This window comes from Enoplosus armatus, chromosome 10 (genome assembly GCF_043641665.1).
Source record: "Enoplosus armatus isolate fEnoArm2 chromosome 10, fEnoArm2.hap1, whole genome shotgun sequence".
Taxonomy (NCBI): Eukaryota; Metazoa; Chordata; class Actinopteri; order Centrarchiformes; family Enoplosidae; genus Enoplosus; species Enoplosus armatus.
In genome coordinates, this window is record NC_092189.1 from 22,497,943 (window position 1) to 22,515,091 (window position 17,149).

The following is a 17,149-nucleotide window of genomic DNA, read 5'->3' on the forward strand; positions in this document are numbered from 1 at the left end:
GAAATGTTTCTGAGTCACCGCTGTCTCTCACACACATCCGCAGCTGGTGTGTGTGTGTGTGTGTTGTTAGCTAGCTATAGCAGAAATCTGCACTGTTGTGTCAGTAATAAACACAGACTGCAAAAACATTCCAGGGGTTGAATTCACACAAATACATTTTATTTTTGGTAAATAACAAAAATATATTTATTATTTGATTTCTTTGAACTAACAAGGTGATCACTGCACACATGCAACAGCAGCAGAAAAGCTGCATTGCTGTCAGCAGAACGTGACATAACGCTTTGGCGCTTTTTATTTTCATTTTAATTATATGTGCGAGGAGCTAGCTAGCTCCCTCATAACAGTACTAGCTGGATAACATTACTAGCGACAGATGAAACAAGCAAACATTTTAGAACTGTGACACAAAATTGTCACACCATGTCCCTCAGAGGTCAACAGTTTGCTGTTGGTCAATGGCACAAAGATTTGCTTTGCTGTTGTGAGCAAATCCTTTGAACGCGAGTTTGGTGTAAAATTTCACTGAAATAAATGGAGGTGTGACTGTGCCCTAAGACTTTATTGTCCTAAATCAAGGACAGCTTATATGACAATATGTTACAAAATGTGGAAGACATAGAAAAACATCAATCAAAGTCCAATCCTACGCAAGTGCGTTAAATAAAGGTTGATGGACCAGTATGAATCGAACTGTAAGGCACATCAGATAAAAAGCATCCACTTAATGACTTTGTCTAAAAAAACATTGATTTAAACGTTCAGATATTTTCTGAAGCTTCAGGCCGATTCTGTCTCTCAATCAGTAATTAACATTCAAGCTGCAAAAGCTTGAAACAACAGAGTGCGGTCTGTTCCACCCGTTCAATTAGCCGGGAGCCAAATGTTTATGCATCAGAAACTTTTTGAGAAGATGCTCATGCTTCTCTTGACTTGGCCCTCACTCCTCACACATCACGCAGAACTAAGTGAACACACACATCCACCTGTGAGTTTCGTTTGATTAGCAGGATATGTTCTGTGTTTCAATACTTGCTCTTGGGGGGGACTGAATATAAATGTGTTTAATTGATATAAATAAACACATAAAGAAAACCATGTAGGATGCACATACGATACACCACAATCTCTACTACAAAATCCTCTCCAGCCCAGAGTAGATCTAGTGTAATGCGATGGTACAGTGTGAGATCACATTGCACCGGCAAATGTCTGCGGCCTCCCCGGCTGCATCAGACAGCTGTGGAAGATGATACCACATGATGCTGCAGCCGGCGTGTTCTCTTTCTCCTCACGTCCTGCTGATCGTACTCCCCCTTTGAAGCTTTGAAGAGATTGACGGATGCTCACACTCTGCTTCTTCTGCTTCACACTCCAGTCCACCTGTATGTGTGTGTGTGTGTGTGTGCGTGTGTGTCTGAGTGCGAGTGAATGCGCTGGATAAAAATTTGCATCTGTGTGCATGTGTCTGTGTTTTTGTTCGCAGGTGTTTTCTCTGCATCGGTGAGCATTCATCCTCCAAGAACACGGCAAAGTAAAAGTGTCTCCTTCGGTCAGCAGCTGATTTTTTGCATTTGTGTTTTTGCCTAGAATAAAGTCATATGCTGACAGAGAAGCATCGTATGATGTGTATGTTTTTTAAAAAAGGGACATAAAATGACGACCAACAGGCCGTTGGGTCTAAGCTTTGTTTCAATGGAGCAATTTGTATGATTTTTCCAGGCTTTTCTCTTGTGGAATGGTGGACAGTTTTACCTTCACTTTTTTTATTTGGAGGGGTAAATCATGACTCCTAGACACATGTGACCTGTGACAAGGGGTCCTAGGTACTGCTAAGTACTGACGTCACAAACCACTGAGGGACTTAGATTACAAAAAAAAAGAAAGAATAACAGCATAAATATCCATTACCGGCCGTAATATCAATGTAACGTCAATTACACCCAGCAAGAGCAAAGTGTTCAATCTATTTCTAGAGCGTTATCAGTTGTGGGTTAAAAATGTATAGTTTGAACAGATCGGTGGCACCAGAGGAAAGACCACCTGATTATTAAAAGGTTTGGGAGCATGAATGTGCCATGTAAATATCTTGGCACTGGATGTTGGGACGTTCTAGCTGCAACCCAGCAAAGGATACGTGGGTATAGGAAACGGGGTGGATAAGAGGACAAATGTGTATCTCCCATTACGTATATGTGATTTAAGGAATTGCACGTGCACACAGAACACATCCGTCATGATATCTGTGATTAATATTATATTCTACAAACAGATGGCAGGAACATTATTAATCCAGACAGGTTTTTTCCTGACCTTTCCTTTGCACACTGGAATGTAAATGAGTGAGTTGAAGACTTGGTAACAAATGTGGAATTTGTAGGCACGTGTTAGGGACAATGTTCACGTGCGAAAGCAAATGGTATGATCACAGTGTGTATTCTGATGTTGATGTCTGTTGTATAATTTGTATATATATACTTTCACATGCTTTTAGTTTTTTATATGTTTTGTAATAAGTCCTTGTAAAAGAGAGCTTGCTCTCAATGGCTCTCCCTGTTTAAATAAAGGTTGTAATAATAAATACAATTCTCGGTAGTGACCTATGAATCTAAAAATAAGACTTCACGTAATTTCATCTTGACGGACAATAATTATATCTTTTCATATCACACATTATAAATCATACATTTAAAATGCTGATATGAATCTGACTCTCATTATTAGGCTGTGACCTTTGCAAATGGGTTATTCCCTTACTCTCATTCAACTGTGATATCCAGGCCCATTGTTATAGAGACAAAATGCCATTGAAAAAGTAATATAACACAGAGTGGTGCCATAGGACAGATGAGGAGAGGCAGTGACATTTCAGATTTCTTGTTCCATTTCTGCAATCGAACCCCTGAAAAACCCACGAGTGATTTTCAGCCCGATCCAATATTTGAAAAGGAACCATGCATGCCGGGCCCGTCTCTATAGATGACAACTGCCATGGGGCACGGTGACAGTGCACGGCCCATTATTTCAGTTTGAAACCGGCTCCATGCTGGGATATGCTACTGTGGAACAGTGAAAATAGCCTCAGTCAGAGAATGAAATGTCGAGGACTTCCTTTCAAAACCAACGGGTTCTCGGAGGCCAAGTGGACAGTTGACATGTATGCTAACATGTGACAAAAAAGCGGTGTGTGTGCTTCAGGAAGGGGCCTCAGGATTTGAAGAATAAGGAAAAATTTCTACTGAAATACTTTAGTTAAATACTTCAATATGTCTGTATCTTGTTTCTCATGAAGTGCACTTATGTCTTTGTTTGAGTGTTTATATCCCATCAACTAGCTTTGTTCCACTCCAACAGCACACGTTAATTAAACCACCGAGGATGAATTTATTCTATTATTGGATTCTCTCTGCTGGTGAGTATCCCAAATGTGTCTGAGTCCCCGTGCACTTCATGCGTTGGTGCTGCTCAGTGCGGCGTGCTGGAACTCGACAGCAGAAAACAATACGATGGTAATCCTTAACAAAAGGCAGGAAAATTGGACCTGAATATGTTGCCCTCTTCCCCTCAGGACTGCATTCCCTTCGGTAGGGGCTGACAGAAGATGGATTTACTTATTATTGTGCCTGTGCATGCCAATGAGAGAATTACTGGGAATCAATAACTCCCCGGGAAGATTGTGAGGGCCATACAAATGCACGGTCAAGTCAGGTTACAAACGAGGTAATCGATCCAGTAAAAGTAAGCAGAGAGGCCTAAGCATTCCTTCAGCTGTATAAATTATTAGAGTTACTAATAACACTTACTAAGAAAATTACCACCTTAATTAACTGCAAATAGCCTCCCTTTGTCTTGTATGTTTTGCATAATAACCTCATTTCAACGTGCCGGATCTGCCTACTGTGAGCTCTGTTGAATGGGTTTCTGAGCACAATTAGGTTTTAATTGTGAGCCTCAATAATGATCAGAGCCTTTTTGTGGCTCTGCACCTTCGAGGATTTTACACTATCATATGAGAAGTCAGTTTTATTCTTGAGGCTGGTTTGACGACTAGAACAAGAAATGTCAACAAGTCGCTGTTTCCTTCAACAGTGCAGCTGCTCAGTGAGTGCGTAGTATGCTTTCAGGAGCTGTGGGGAATCCTTACCTGTCCTCGTACCAAACATGAAAGTGAACATAGTTTCCAGGAGGTAAAGCATAAAAGGAAGAGCATTGTGTCTTCATTTTATGCTATGAAGCAGCTAACTAGCTAACTAAGGGTCACATTGTGGATTATGATCTTGAGATTAGAGGACTGGCACATTTGGTGTGAAAGCCTGGCTGAAAGAATGCAGTCTTTAGAGGCAAATATTTTACATGTGAAGTTGGCAAGGTTTTACCTGTTTTTATTCTTCACACAGCTACTTAGGTCACCATGAATCCCTTACAGGGGATATCTGGGAGGCATTGGGATTCAGCCAAAGGCTACGGAACAAATATACCAAACATGATACCACAGGAAAGGTGACGTCTACCCCCATGTTTTGATGGCCAAGGATTAGAATGATACCATATGCAACATCATAAACTGTTCAAGTGAATAGTTATGAATTTGAATTCAGAGACGTTGTGAGAAGGAATTCACAGGATCTGAGAACCTTGGCTGGACTTTACAATATCATGTCTGTTTTGAGTTGTGCACAAATAAAAGAAGGAGCAATGGAGCAAATTTCCCACTAAGGATGCACTGACACAGCACCTCAAAAGAGCAGTTTGCCAAGAGGGGACAAGCACCAAATATGCCATCTCCTGCAGACTGGGGCTGGATGGACTGGAGACCATTATGGTCAACTCTTCCACAGTCCATCCTTGAACATTGTGGCTGCAAGAAAGGCTGCCGGGGGCCATTGGAAATGCAGAAAAGCCTCCTTAAAGTGCCAGTTAAAAAGTGATAGGTTCAACAACAACAACAACAACAATAAAACAAACGTGTTTCTGAAATACATTTTTTGCAGTAAATCTCACATTCTTTTTAAGCGAAGTTGCTATGGTCATATTGAATATTGTTCTACTCTTTACAGTCACTGTATTGTCAGGGGTAATGAACAAAAGGATTAAGCTTTTAAAACTCTACACAACAGGCATGCAGTTGACGTGACATCGTAAAGTCTTGCCAAGGTTCTCAGATGCTGTGAATTCCTTCTCACAATGTCACTGAATTCACCATTAACTATTCCCCTGAACAGTTTATGATGTTGTATATGGTATCATTGTGATCCTTGACCATCAAAACACAGGAGTAGGCGTCACCTTTTCTGTGTTAACATGTTTGGTTCAAGAGATATGATGCAATCATACAGTTCAGTTACGGCGGGAAGCAAAATGGCTGCCATGGCCACCACGAGCCGTTTTTGAGATGGCTCCATTTCTGAAAATGTGCAGGGCCTCAGACTGTACTAGAGTACCATGTTTCATGCTTTTATGAAAAAGCGAACATATAACCTCAAATTTGGCACATATCACCTGGACTATATGGACCTTTCCATGAGACGTAGCCAGACAACACATCGTATGGTCATTTGAAGCATACTGAGGCCTTAAGGATTGATTTTTTTTTTTGCAACTTCCAATAAAACAGCATCAAAAGGAGTCAGAAACCTTTGAAGCGATTGCTGTTTTTCTGCTTTAAGTCCCGACACTACTTTGCAACTACAGACTGTCATGCAAGCTTTTGTTGCGTCTTCAGCAACTAAGAATTGGCTGATATTTCACATGTCAGAGCTCATAGCCATTGCGACACTCCAAAAAGGCCTTCAAAAGTCTCCAAAAGCATGCCTTTCATACTCACTCCAGCTTATAGGTTCTGGTATGTTGCATGAATGTCCATAAAGCCCTCCAGTGAATTCCCAAACAACATGACAAAAAGGACGCCTCGAGTTGTAGATGTCAGACTTGTGCCAATGCAAGCGAGGGAACAAGCAGAGATAAACCAGTAATTGAAAAGAAAGAGCTTACCCCACTCAAAACCATCCACTTGTGTCAGCACTTTGTGGGTATATTTTATTTCTGTAAATACAACACGGCCCTGGGAGCTTTTCAGCTGAGGAGAGGAAGCGGCATTTCCCCCGATAAGTTAATAGCCTCTATTTACATTGTCACGGGTAAAAAACGTGCCCTGCTGTGTACCTCTCTTATCCAGACTGCTCAGGGACTAACATATATCAGTTCACATGTGCGCTGCCTGGTACAGCGCCTTACCAACACAATCCCATTTCCAGCTCAGTGCTTTATCACCTTGATGACCTGTAATTTATCGCGCTCCAATGCAAACTGCCACGGCATGAACGAGCCCAATTCTACGTCTCTGAAGGGGTTTGTGCACCTCCTCTCCAGCAACAATGTGGCTCCTTGTTCCTGTTTTTGTGTCAAGAAGATTGAGAATATCAATAAGTGTTTCTCAATTAGGCCTTTTTGCCTTTCTAATGGGTCCATTGAGAATAATGAACATGCCAATAGGACTGAGGATCCTCCGCCTGGACGATAACACCCCTCACCACCCCCAATCATCAATACCTCTCAAACATATGCTCACAAACACACACACACCTCCCACCCCCTACTACTCGTGACTCGAGGGCTGACTGACTGGCGGAGAAATCAACCATTTGCAAGGGGTTGTGAGTAGGTTCTCAGCAGCGAATTAATGGACCCTTCTTCGTTGTGTTCGGCCACAGGGTACACTCAAGGGCAAAGCTCTTAAAGAGACATAAACAAAATCAAACAAAAGCAATGAGGCTTTGTCGTCTGATTTAGCTGTTTTTATTCCGTTTTTGTTTGTGATGTTCTCTGCATCACCTGGTTACTGTAAATGTTGTATAAAAATGCCAATAACCTTTTAACTTTCGTGCTCCGTGCAAGTTCACATAAAAGAGACATGAAAGAAAACAGGAATATAGGAACAGTATGATGGATAGATGGATATATTTGCCTTCAAGTCCAACATATCGATTTCAATTTCTAGCTCATGCTAAGAGTTGACTGGTGTGTATCCTCCTCCAGCAGCTTGCTTAGCCATGTCCGGAAGCATTACATTTTCGGGTTGTCCGTCTGTCTGTCATTCTCTTGAACGCGATATCTCAGGAAGGAATTTCTTCAAATTTGGCACAAACATCCACTTGGACACAAGGAGGACCTTGACAAACACATTTTTGGCCATAACTTAAGAATTGACGCGGTAATTCTAGTTATCTCTGAGACCGTCTTCACCAGAAAAACAATAGCATCAGTCATGTGTTCCAGTGCTTAGGATTACCTATGTGTACTCTTTCCTTCCAAGCAGCCCCTTGCTGTTGTGCAAGTAAAGGCTTTCCCCTCTAAGTTAAATTCAAAACCATCACAAAAAGTCTTAAAGAGGGAGAAAGGGGTAAATGAATGAGCATACAAAGGGTCTGACTTTGACACCAGAGACCACAGTTTGTGTCCCGTTTTCAACAATACCTTTTGGTAATTTAAGGTGAGCTTTCTGTAACTTTAAGCCAGTAGCTTAAATTGCTTTAACTTAACCAAACCTTAACCACAGATCATGCAAAGAAGAGTTCATATGCATTGTTTGTGGATATGGAGTTGCTTTGTAAGGCACTGAAAAATGTTGTATTTTGCTGTTTATGTATGAGGACTAAGTCTTAGACTCATCAAGAAGACCACTCCAATGTACATTCAACCGATTACAGTGTGGAATAGGTCTGCAGAGCTTTTGGACTAAACTCCATATTTGTTGCTCACTTGTTCATATTCCTTAGACAGTGAGAAACATCTCACTTGAACAAGGTCCTTAAGGTACATAATGCTCCACTCAGTGCCCCATTCATGTTTTTTCTTCCGTCATGTATACATATAGATCTCAATCAGTTAGTGTGAACTGGAAAATGTTGCCTCAGTGATCATTTTTCTAGTCTGATCTGGATCATGAATCTAACCCTGAGTCAAATCATCATTATAAAATGTTGTTTTTTTGGTATCTGCATCTTGGTAATGTGCAGAGCTCAGTTGAAAAACAACATGCATGTTAAGCATCTTTGCAGTTCAAATCTCAGAAAAGCCAGTGCATCCTACTCCAACAGCTCACCTGTAATCCCCTCTTTAGCTGACAAGACATCTCAAAGATTTACTATTATGTGTAACTTCTTCTTATCTGGTTTTATCCCCATTATAAAAGTAATGCCACTGAATCTCAGCTATGATATCCAGCAGGCATTCCTGCTTCCCATGTGAGTTTGTGTGCATTTTGTTTTGTAATAATTGGCACACTCAAAGTGTCTGAGTGTACTACCTTTACTCAAAACACAGAACGCAAGTGAAAACACAGAAATCAAACTATAGAAAATATTCATTACGTCCTTCCTATGTCATGTCAGTACTGAATTTTGTATTTAAATGAAAGCTACAACCCAGCATACAGATCCAGCCCTGCACAGATCCCTGGGTGCTCTTCCACCTCCACTTCTTCCTCATCCTCATCATCCTCTCCCTTCCCTCACTCTGCAGTGTCGTCACCTATTGATTCATTCATCTGTTCATCTCTTAAACAAGTTGCCCTTGGCTCTATGCCTTGTTTTGTTATTATTGTCAGAGCTGTGAGTATTCAGTGTGACCAAGTGGTCATTTCAGTTTAGCATTTTAAATGGTTTCCATGAGAACACAAGAGACTGGGATTGTGTGGACTGTGCCAGAAATGCAGAATTGTTTGTAGCGTGTTGCAAAAAATGTGATTCAGATAAACGCTTATTTTCCAGAATAGTTAACAGGGTTTACTTCATGAATATCAGGATTTGGTCATTTTGACCAGAGTGTAAACAAATGACACACTGTGAACACTAAAATACTTTCCCTTTTGCTTTTTTTGGCTTGAAAACATTGTGAGAATCATAGCTGGGAAGTGTTTTGATGGTAATGTGTTCTAATTATGATGGAAAAGCGGAACTTTATTTCACGCCGAGAATGGCACCTCACATAAATTTAGAATTTTCTTTGTTTTTCTCAGAAAGGATGAAGTGATTACATTACAGCCTTTTGTGTCACTGTCATTCTTCCAGTGTGGTGGCGTCTCCCTCATTGGTAAGCATTCCCAAAACAGCCTCTGCTTTGTCATGCCAGAAGACGACAAAATTATATTGACGTCTTTCTCCTGCTCCTCTGTTGATATATTCAGAATGATTGCGGTGTTGATGGTATTGTGTGAAAACACCGCTCCTCCCCTCCCCATCCTCTGTGCTTCTCCTCATCGCTTCCCAATATATTTCTCCATCTGCAAAGGAAAATGAAACCAAACAAGGTCTGCTGTGTTCTTGGTGCCAAATTCATTTCCAATGTGGAAGGGGCTCACGGTGGGATTATGTCATGATTGCCCAAAACAATCAAACACAGGCCATGGGACTGCAGACTGAAGTGGTGCTGCACTGAGCATCATCATCATCATAACCTTGAAAGACCTTCACTGGCAGAGAGAAGAGAGTCAAGGGGACCTCTGAGTCATAGCTGTGCAGACAGCGCCCTCTATTGATCATCTTGGAGAAAACCAATAGCATTAAAGGAGATGGGGGTGGCTGTGCATATTAACGCTTATGATTAGCATGAAAGGCTCACAACACTCACATTATAGGTCCAATTGTTGAGTCCCAGGGGACAAAACATATCTATGCTTTGACTTCATATAGAAGGAAGAAAACAAGTCCAATGAAAACACTATTGACAAAATAGTCATCCTGATATATTCTCTTGTTCCACTAGTTTCGAGCAGAAAGGTAATCCTGCTGGTGTCCATTGGAACCTCTTCAAGGACTCCATTTTAATAATAACATATGTTAGGAGTATATTAACTCTACTATTTGATAACTATTGTGGATGGACGAATGGATGGAGTTGAATTAAATTGAGAATAATTGAAACACATTGACTTATTATTATTATATTTCCATATGTGTACATTTCTTACAAAGCTTACAAACCTCTTGACATGAAAACAATATATAACATATCCTAGACTGAAATTTAGATACATTGATTTTATATTATTATTATATATAATATTTCTGTATCTGGTAATATTGTTATATAAACCTCCCTTCAATTTGTTGGGACATTTTGAGCTAGAAAAACAACCCCGATCCTATTTAACAGTCTACTAGTCTTACTATCACAAATTCAGAGGTGATAGAATGAGCGTTTTATTTTGAAGATCCGGGACTCCTCGCAGCACTTCCGTGTTTGCGTCTGTCCTGCGTGTTTCCTGCATCTGCTACACATTTCAGCGTATCTTGTTGCTACTATTTTGAGATAAATAACCATGTCTTTGGAGGTGGAATCCGCAGAGTAAGTAGTCCAGTTAATTACTCTTAAAGCAGGGTTATTTCTATTATAAATCGCGTGCTAATAACTCCACATTTGATCATATTTAATGTCCGCGAGGCCTAGCTCAGCCTCTTCTGCAGCCCACTAGCGTTAAGCTAAGCTAACAAGCTAACTTACAGTCATCCCCATGGAGGTTGTTTGCTCTTTTTTTTATTGAAGTGAAGGTAGTATCAGTCTGACGTGTCGCTCCGTTGTGTAAAGTATTACATTACATTAGTTTGTATTTTCTGTACTCCTCTATGGAGTAAATAAAGTTAGAGGATAGGAGAGTTTGGATAAGTTAGCATTAAGTTAGCTAACGTTAACGTTACACTGCCAGTTGCCTGAGATGCTGTTCTGACCGGGGAGGTAAATTACTGAAATTTAAGCAGCGTACAAATTATTAAAGTGACGTTTACTATGTTTTAACGTTATATATTTACAATAAAGGGAATTTCAACTGCTGAAATGTCAACGTCAAGGCAACAGGGTGGTCCGTTAATACATAAGATATTTCTATATCTGTGGCATTTCTACAGATAACTAAGATAGTTAGATAACTAACACTACCATGTTCCTAACCACTTAATGCTACTTCACTTTGGAGCTGGCAGGAGGAAAACAAATGCCCAGAAGTCAATTGATTGTAATTTAAGTTTCTGTTGTTAAATCATCTATTTAACAAAATGCAATTTGAATTGCTTCTGAGCTGTCTTGCAACATCCAAGTGACCCGGGTCTTGTCTGTTTTCCGCAGCGTGATCCGTCTCATCATGCAGTACTTGAAGGAGAATAATCTGCACCGGACTCTAGCCACCCTGCAGGAGGAGACCACAGTGTCTCTGAACACTGTGGACAGTATAGAGAGCTTTGTGGCAGACATAAACAGTGGCCACTGGGATACTGTCCTGCAAGCCATCCAGTCCCTCAAGCTGCCAGATAAGACCCTGATAGACCTTTATGAACAGGTGAGGTTTGGATGAATTGTGGTCTACAGCTTATCTTACTGTCAACTTTACGTTATGCTCACGCAGGATCTTGAAATCCTCCTGCACTCCCAGTGCATCCATAAGGTGTTTGAGGAGAAACATTAGCGCCTTATTTTATTTTCTCCCTAGTCTGCTAGTTTTGATTGTTTGAAATTTCTGTTTTTTGTAGATATGGCACTCATCAGTCATCTAGCTGCTCATCTCTAGTGTTGTCTGTTCCTTGGTCTTTGTGATGCATGTTGTCCCATTTCATTTCCGTACAGATCCTTGAACTAGATTCAGATGTCTTAAACTTAAGTTTGTTTAATCTTCTGTTCTTGCTAATCCTTTCTTGATTAAGATGTTTTAGTTTATCAGTTTTGAGATAAGAAGACCAAGCATTTGTTCTGCTGTTGTCATTGCTCATGTCAACAGATCTTTCAGTGAACGAACCTTGCGGATCACGACTGAATTTGACTCTGTGTTGTTTCCTGACCAGGTGGTGTTAGAGCTGATTGAGTTGAGAGAGTTGGGTGCAGCCCGTTCACTCCTGAGGCAGACCGACCCCATGATCATGCTGAAACAGACGCAGCCAGAGAGGTACATCCACCTGGAGAACCTGCTGGCTCGCTCTTACTTCGATCCCAGAGAGGTGAGTCCAAACCAAACGTGTAACAAGATGCAGTCATTCATGTTCATCCATCCATCCATCCAACCATTTTAGGATCAGTTGGTCTGGCTGGTCATTTTGCTTTTGGCTTCTTAATACCAAAGACCCCTGAAAATGGGGAAAAAGGCTAAAATAAGCCTTATCCTTTCACTAAATACTGTTAGTAGGATTTTCCACCCTCATAAGTGTTGCATACAGAGAACAGAGTTGTGTGGAGGTTCTGATGGTTATGTTTCTTGTTGTCCAGGCTTACCCAGACGGCAGCAGTAAGGAGAAGCGCCGGGCGGCCATTGCCCAGGCCTTGGCAGGGGAGGTCAGCGTGGTGCCCCCCTCCCGTCTCATGGCTCTGCTGGGACAGGTAAGTGACCTAAACCTGCTGGTGTGATGAGTGGCATTCCTCAATAAGAGACTCACCATAGAATAACTCATTTGCATCTTAATCCTGACATATGTGCAACATTTGCATAGTTGTCTCTATTATTTTTCCCCATACGTACAAGTTATGATTCACCCAGATAAAGTGCTGATGATGATCCTGTTCACTGTCTACATTCTGCTCCTTCAGTCTCTGAAGTGGCAGCAGCATCAGGGCCTGCTGCCTCCAGGTATGACCATCGACTTGTTCAGGGGTAAAGCTGCCGTTAAAGATGTAGAAGAGGAGCGCTTCCCCACCCAGCTCGGCAGACACATCAAGGTACCCACACTGTCCCAAAGTGTGGATGGTAGAAAGCAACATTAATGGGCTGCTTCACTGTTCCAAATTGTGCATTCAGCCAAGCATGCTGTCATTTTAATTTTACACTTCCAGGATGCATTTCATGACTCTGACGTGACTTGTTTTTTTTTTCCCTGCACAGTTTGGACAGAAATCTCATGTGGAGTGTTCCCGCTTCTCCCCTGATGGTCAGTACCTGGTCACTGGCTCCGTGGACGGCTTCATCGAGGTCTGGAACTTCACCACCGGCAAAATCAGAAAGGTAGCTTGTGCAAAATTAAGGCAAACAAACCAGACTTACTGTGTGGTTGAATATAACACTACATTTACACTCATTTACATCATTTCAAAATGACTTCTGCTGACTTGAAATAATTGTATTCATTGTGTCCTACAGGATCTGAAGTACCAGGCTCAGGATAATTTCATGATGATGGACGATGCAGTGTTGTGTATGGGCTTCAGTCGAGACACAGAGATGTTGGCCACTGGAGCTCAGGATGGAAAGATCAAGGTGAAACATTACTTCTATTTCTCTTTTTGCTAAGTATAAGAAAAGTTTGCTGAGCAGGTTCTTCCTCTAGCACACATGGGTTATAGTGCTGTTTCTTTAAAACAATTGTACCAAATATCAGCCTATGAGGAGCTGGTTTATGGTTGGTGAAAAAACATGAAAACACCTGTTTTTTGATGAGGTGTGAAGGACGTCTAAACATATTATTTGTTTATTGATTATTGACTTTGAGCTATGAGAGTAAAGTGAGTGACTATTGAATCCTATTATTTGCGGTAAACACAGTATTCTGTATTTGCACAGTATGAGTTTCATACTGCTCATGATAGTTGCCTGCAGCCGCAGCGTCATGTTGAAAAAACAATTGGAAGTCTTTTTGTGTGTGTAGGTGTGGAAGATCCAGAGTGGTCAGTGTCTAAGGAGGTTTGAACGCGCCCACAGTAAAGGAGTAACATGCGTCAGTTTCTGTAAAGACAGCAGCCAGCTCCTCAGTGCCTCCTTCGACCAGATAATCAGGTAAACTCATATCTGACCACCTTCACCCTTTAATTGTTCTCCAACTCCAAAAAGACCCAACGATTCCTCTGCACCTGTGCTCGTTGCTGAACATCTTTTTTAGGATCGTTTCATTAACATGCATTAAATTCTTCTTTTTGCTCAAGAATCCACGGACTGAAGTCAGGTAAAACTCTTAAGGAGTTCCGCGGTCACTCCTCATTCGTGAACGAGGCCACTTTCACTCCAGATGGCCACCACATCATCAGCGCTTCCTCGGACGGCACCGTCAAGGTGAGAGAAAATGCAAAAATAAGACGTCTCCATCGCTTTTTTGCAACTACACAGTAAACATCTTAATGGTATTAATCTACCTGTACGTAACGCTGTGTATCTTTAGCCACGTGTGTCTGAACTCATCTCTCTCATGTCACTGTGTTGGACCTGCTCCAGGTGTGGAACATGAAGACCACTGAGTGCTCAAACACCTTCAAGCCTCTTGGCACGTCGGCCGGCACCGACATCACAGTCAACAACGTCATCCTGCTGCCCAAGAACCCGGAGCACTTTGTAGTGTGTAACCGCTCCAACACGGTGGTCATCATGAATATGCAGGGACAGGTCAGTTCAAATCATTACTGCACTGAACAGTCCAGCAGGAAACCAGAGCACAGTATTACTCCAGAAGTGTTTTTAGGTGAGACGGCAGGTTGTTGAAATGGGCTCATGAGGCATTACATAAACTGTGGTTTTGTCTGGTTTGAAGAAATTCATTACTCGTCATTTAGAGCTCATGATGGGTTATTTTCCTCTTGAATAACGAGCAATAAACATGGAATAATGTAGGTTCTTTAAGGTGTTTGCTTATGAAACTGAACCTGCCTTCCAGCCTGCCTTTTTACATGCATGCTTTGTGTGTGTTTGAATGCACTGCGCAGATCGTGAGGAGTTTCAGCTCCGGTAAGAGGGAAGGTGGAGACTTTGTGTGCTGCACCCTGTCGCCCCGTGGCGAGTGGATCTACTGTGTGGGAGAAGACTTTGTGCTCTACTGCTTCAGCACCGTCACCGGCAAGCTGGAGAGAACGCTGACGGTACGTCGCTGCACTCGGGAGCACAGATCAAAGTGTCCAAAAATATCACAGCACGTTCCCTCTTCTGCTTCTGCTCTGAAAAGTTCTGACTGTAAAGTTTTGATTGAAGTCTTGAAAGTGAGGGTGAAGCTCTTTTGTGGTGCTCATTAAAAAGACAGAAAATCAGCATCAGCATAATCTTATTTTTATTGAACTTATTTGGAACAATCTTCTGGTCAATGAAGATGTGCTGGGGTCGGTATTTTGTTAATATCGCTCAAACATATCTTGCAGTTTACTGGTGACACCCTCTTTGTGCTACTAACACATTATTTTATAGTTGGCACAGTTTTGTTACTGGAACTTAATTTAATGTTAAATAAAATCTTTTCTAGCTCAGCATTTTACAAACTGAGAATTTTTTGAGTTTTCCGCTATGCAGCTTCCTTCATTTTAAATGATAGATTCTTGCTCACATCTTGCTGCTCCTCCCTCCAGGTCCACGAGAAAGATGTGATCGGTATAGCCCACCACCCCCACCAGAACCTCATCAGCACCTACAGTGAGGATGGTCTGCTGAAGCTCTGGAAGCCTTGAGGTGTTGACCCCCAAACTGAGACTGGACGTTCTCACACAGCAGCTGCTCTCCTCACTCTGGACACTGGCCGGCCCGTTTTGTTTTTGTCATTTTACATCACTGGGGGAGTCATTGTCTGTCGGGTCACTGTGGACTCAAGGTTTTTGTGTACATGTTGATCTCAACACCAGCTGCGTGTTTTTTGATGCTTTTTTTAAAAACTTTTTTACATTGGAGCCGTACGATTGAATATCGGAACCAAATGGAAGTTCGGGTGTTTTGGAGTGTTTGCTCAGTAGAACCTTATTTACCTGAAGCTGAGAAACTGTTTTCAGTTTGTCCAACAAAGGAATTATTTAATGCGTATCTTATAAAGCAACATCATTTGCTTTACTTGTCGTGTTGTTTGAGTGGTAGAAACTCTTCAAAATGTGAACCAGACATCTGATTATTACAAATACTCGAACTTATCGTCACCAATATTAAGAAAGGTGCTTCCGTCTTTGTCCATATTTAGAAAAAAGTCTCAAAAAGTTTCAGTCATTCATCCATGATATTGTTTCAGTTGCAGTTGAAATAAATATGGTTCTGCTGTTCAACACCCTGAGCTTCACAGACGTTCAGTAACTTCTTCTGGAACAGAGAGGGGAGGGGAGTTGTCAGACGTTCGGGGAGGGGAGTGTAGATAATAGACTCAGTTCTTGTTTTGAAAATTTCACTTTTTTTTTGTAAATATATTTTTTATTAGCAATTTCGTTTTTTCCAAGAACACCTGGTTAAATTGTGTTTTGTTTGTTTTTGTCTTTTGTTCCTTTTAAGTTCCAACAAGAATTGAATGGCATCACCCCCAAATCCTTTTATATATATTTTGTTTGCTGAAATAATTTAGTTCTTTCAACACGGAGAACCAAATAATGCATTCAGTGTATCATCTTGCTGGATGTACACTTTTCCCTTCAATATATCTCACCTGAGCCATTAAAGCGATTTAACCAGAACAGTGAAGTGAGCATCTTTAATTTGTATTTACCTGTTGTGTTTGAGAGCTGGAATATGGAAACATTTGAAGTTGATCTGAAATTTTGGGAGAACATAATAAAAGAACCAGATGTCACTGCAGCCATTACTAAACATCTTTCTATGCGGACTTTAAAAATCCCTGGATAACCAAATTTGCAGCCATGCATGCTGCCTCTGTAATAGAACAAGGGAGTGATGAAGAGTTTGATCGCTGAATAAACTGGTGGGACGGTTGTTAGTACAGCAGCTCTGCAGAGAGGAGTGTCAAGTCAGCCAGCAAGTCACATGCCAGGATTTTGATCACGCCTTCAAAATAGAAGCATGCATTCACCACTTTTACCTGTTATGAACATCGGACAATCGGGAGCAATGAGAATGACAGTTAAGCAACTATTCGGTCAATGTGAACAATTTTAAACTTGTATGTTCAGCTTGCACGGTTATCTTGGATAATAAGCTGAAGTGGAACTTCTGTCTTATAATTATTAGATAGAGCAGCTTTTTGTTCCTTATCATAATGACTATAAGAAAATTAAGTCTTAATGTCAGTAACCTGGGGTTGGTGAATTATCTGCCTTGCCATACCCAACTAACATATCAAGCTTGAATGTTTGAGTATGTAAGACTTCTGTGTTGCACATTTGAGACGCTGGACTTCACTTATATATCTTTTTCTTCACTACTGTTTATTACCCAGCTTTTATTTTTTAAATCTGTGACTGGAAGTTGTTTCTGCTTTGTGGGTGACTTGATGGTGTT

The 17,149-nt window shown here is 41.2% G+C and overlaps 1 protein-coding gene across 1 annotated transcript; it reads left to right on the forward strand.

The window, feature by feature from the left end:
- The first annotated feature begins 10,242 nt into the window (after positions 1–10,242).
- Positions 10,243–16,468, forward strand: smu1a (SMU1 DNA replication regulator and spliceosomal factor a). Its single transcript, XM_070913185.1, has 12 exons — positions 10,243–10,344; positions 11,119–11,329; positions 11,829–11,981; positions 12,247–12,357; positions 12,565–12,693; positions 12,857–12,976; positions 13,112–13,228; positions 13,617–13,744; positions 13,891–14,017; positions 14,177–14,344; positions 14,662–14,814; positions 15,292–16,468. The coding sequence occupies exons 1-12, from the start codon at positions 10,319–10,321 to the stop codon at positions 15,388–15,390; spliced, it is 1,542 nt and encodes a 513-aa protein (XP_070769286.1). The 5' UTR covers positions 10,243–10,318; the 3' UTR covers positions 15,391–16,468.
- Positions 16,469–17,149: the final 681 nt, after the last annotated feature.

What these genes read in the sequence shown, in the direction of transcription:
- smu1a (XM_070913185.1), top strand. Translation starts at nt 10,319, where the DNA reads ATGTCTTTGGAGGTGGAATCCGCAGA. An exon ending in CCACCGGCAAAATCAGAAAG is followed by an intron (nt 12,977 to 13,111) that starts GTAGCTTGTGCA and finishes TGTGTCCTACAG; the next exon opens with GATCTGAAGTACCAGGCTCA. An exon ending in CCTCGGACGGCACCGTCAAG is followed by an intron (nt 14,018 to 14,176) that starts GTGAGAGAAAAT and finishes GACCTGCTCCAG; the next exon opens with GTGTGGAACATGAAGACCAC.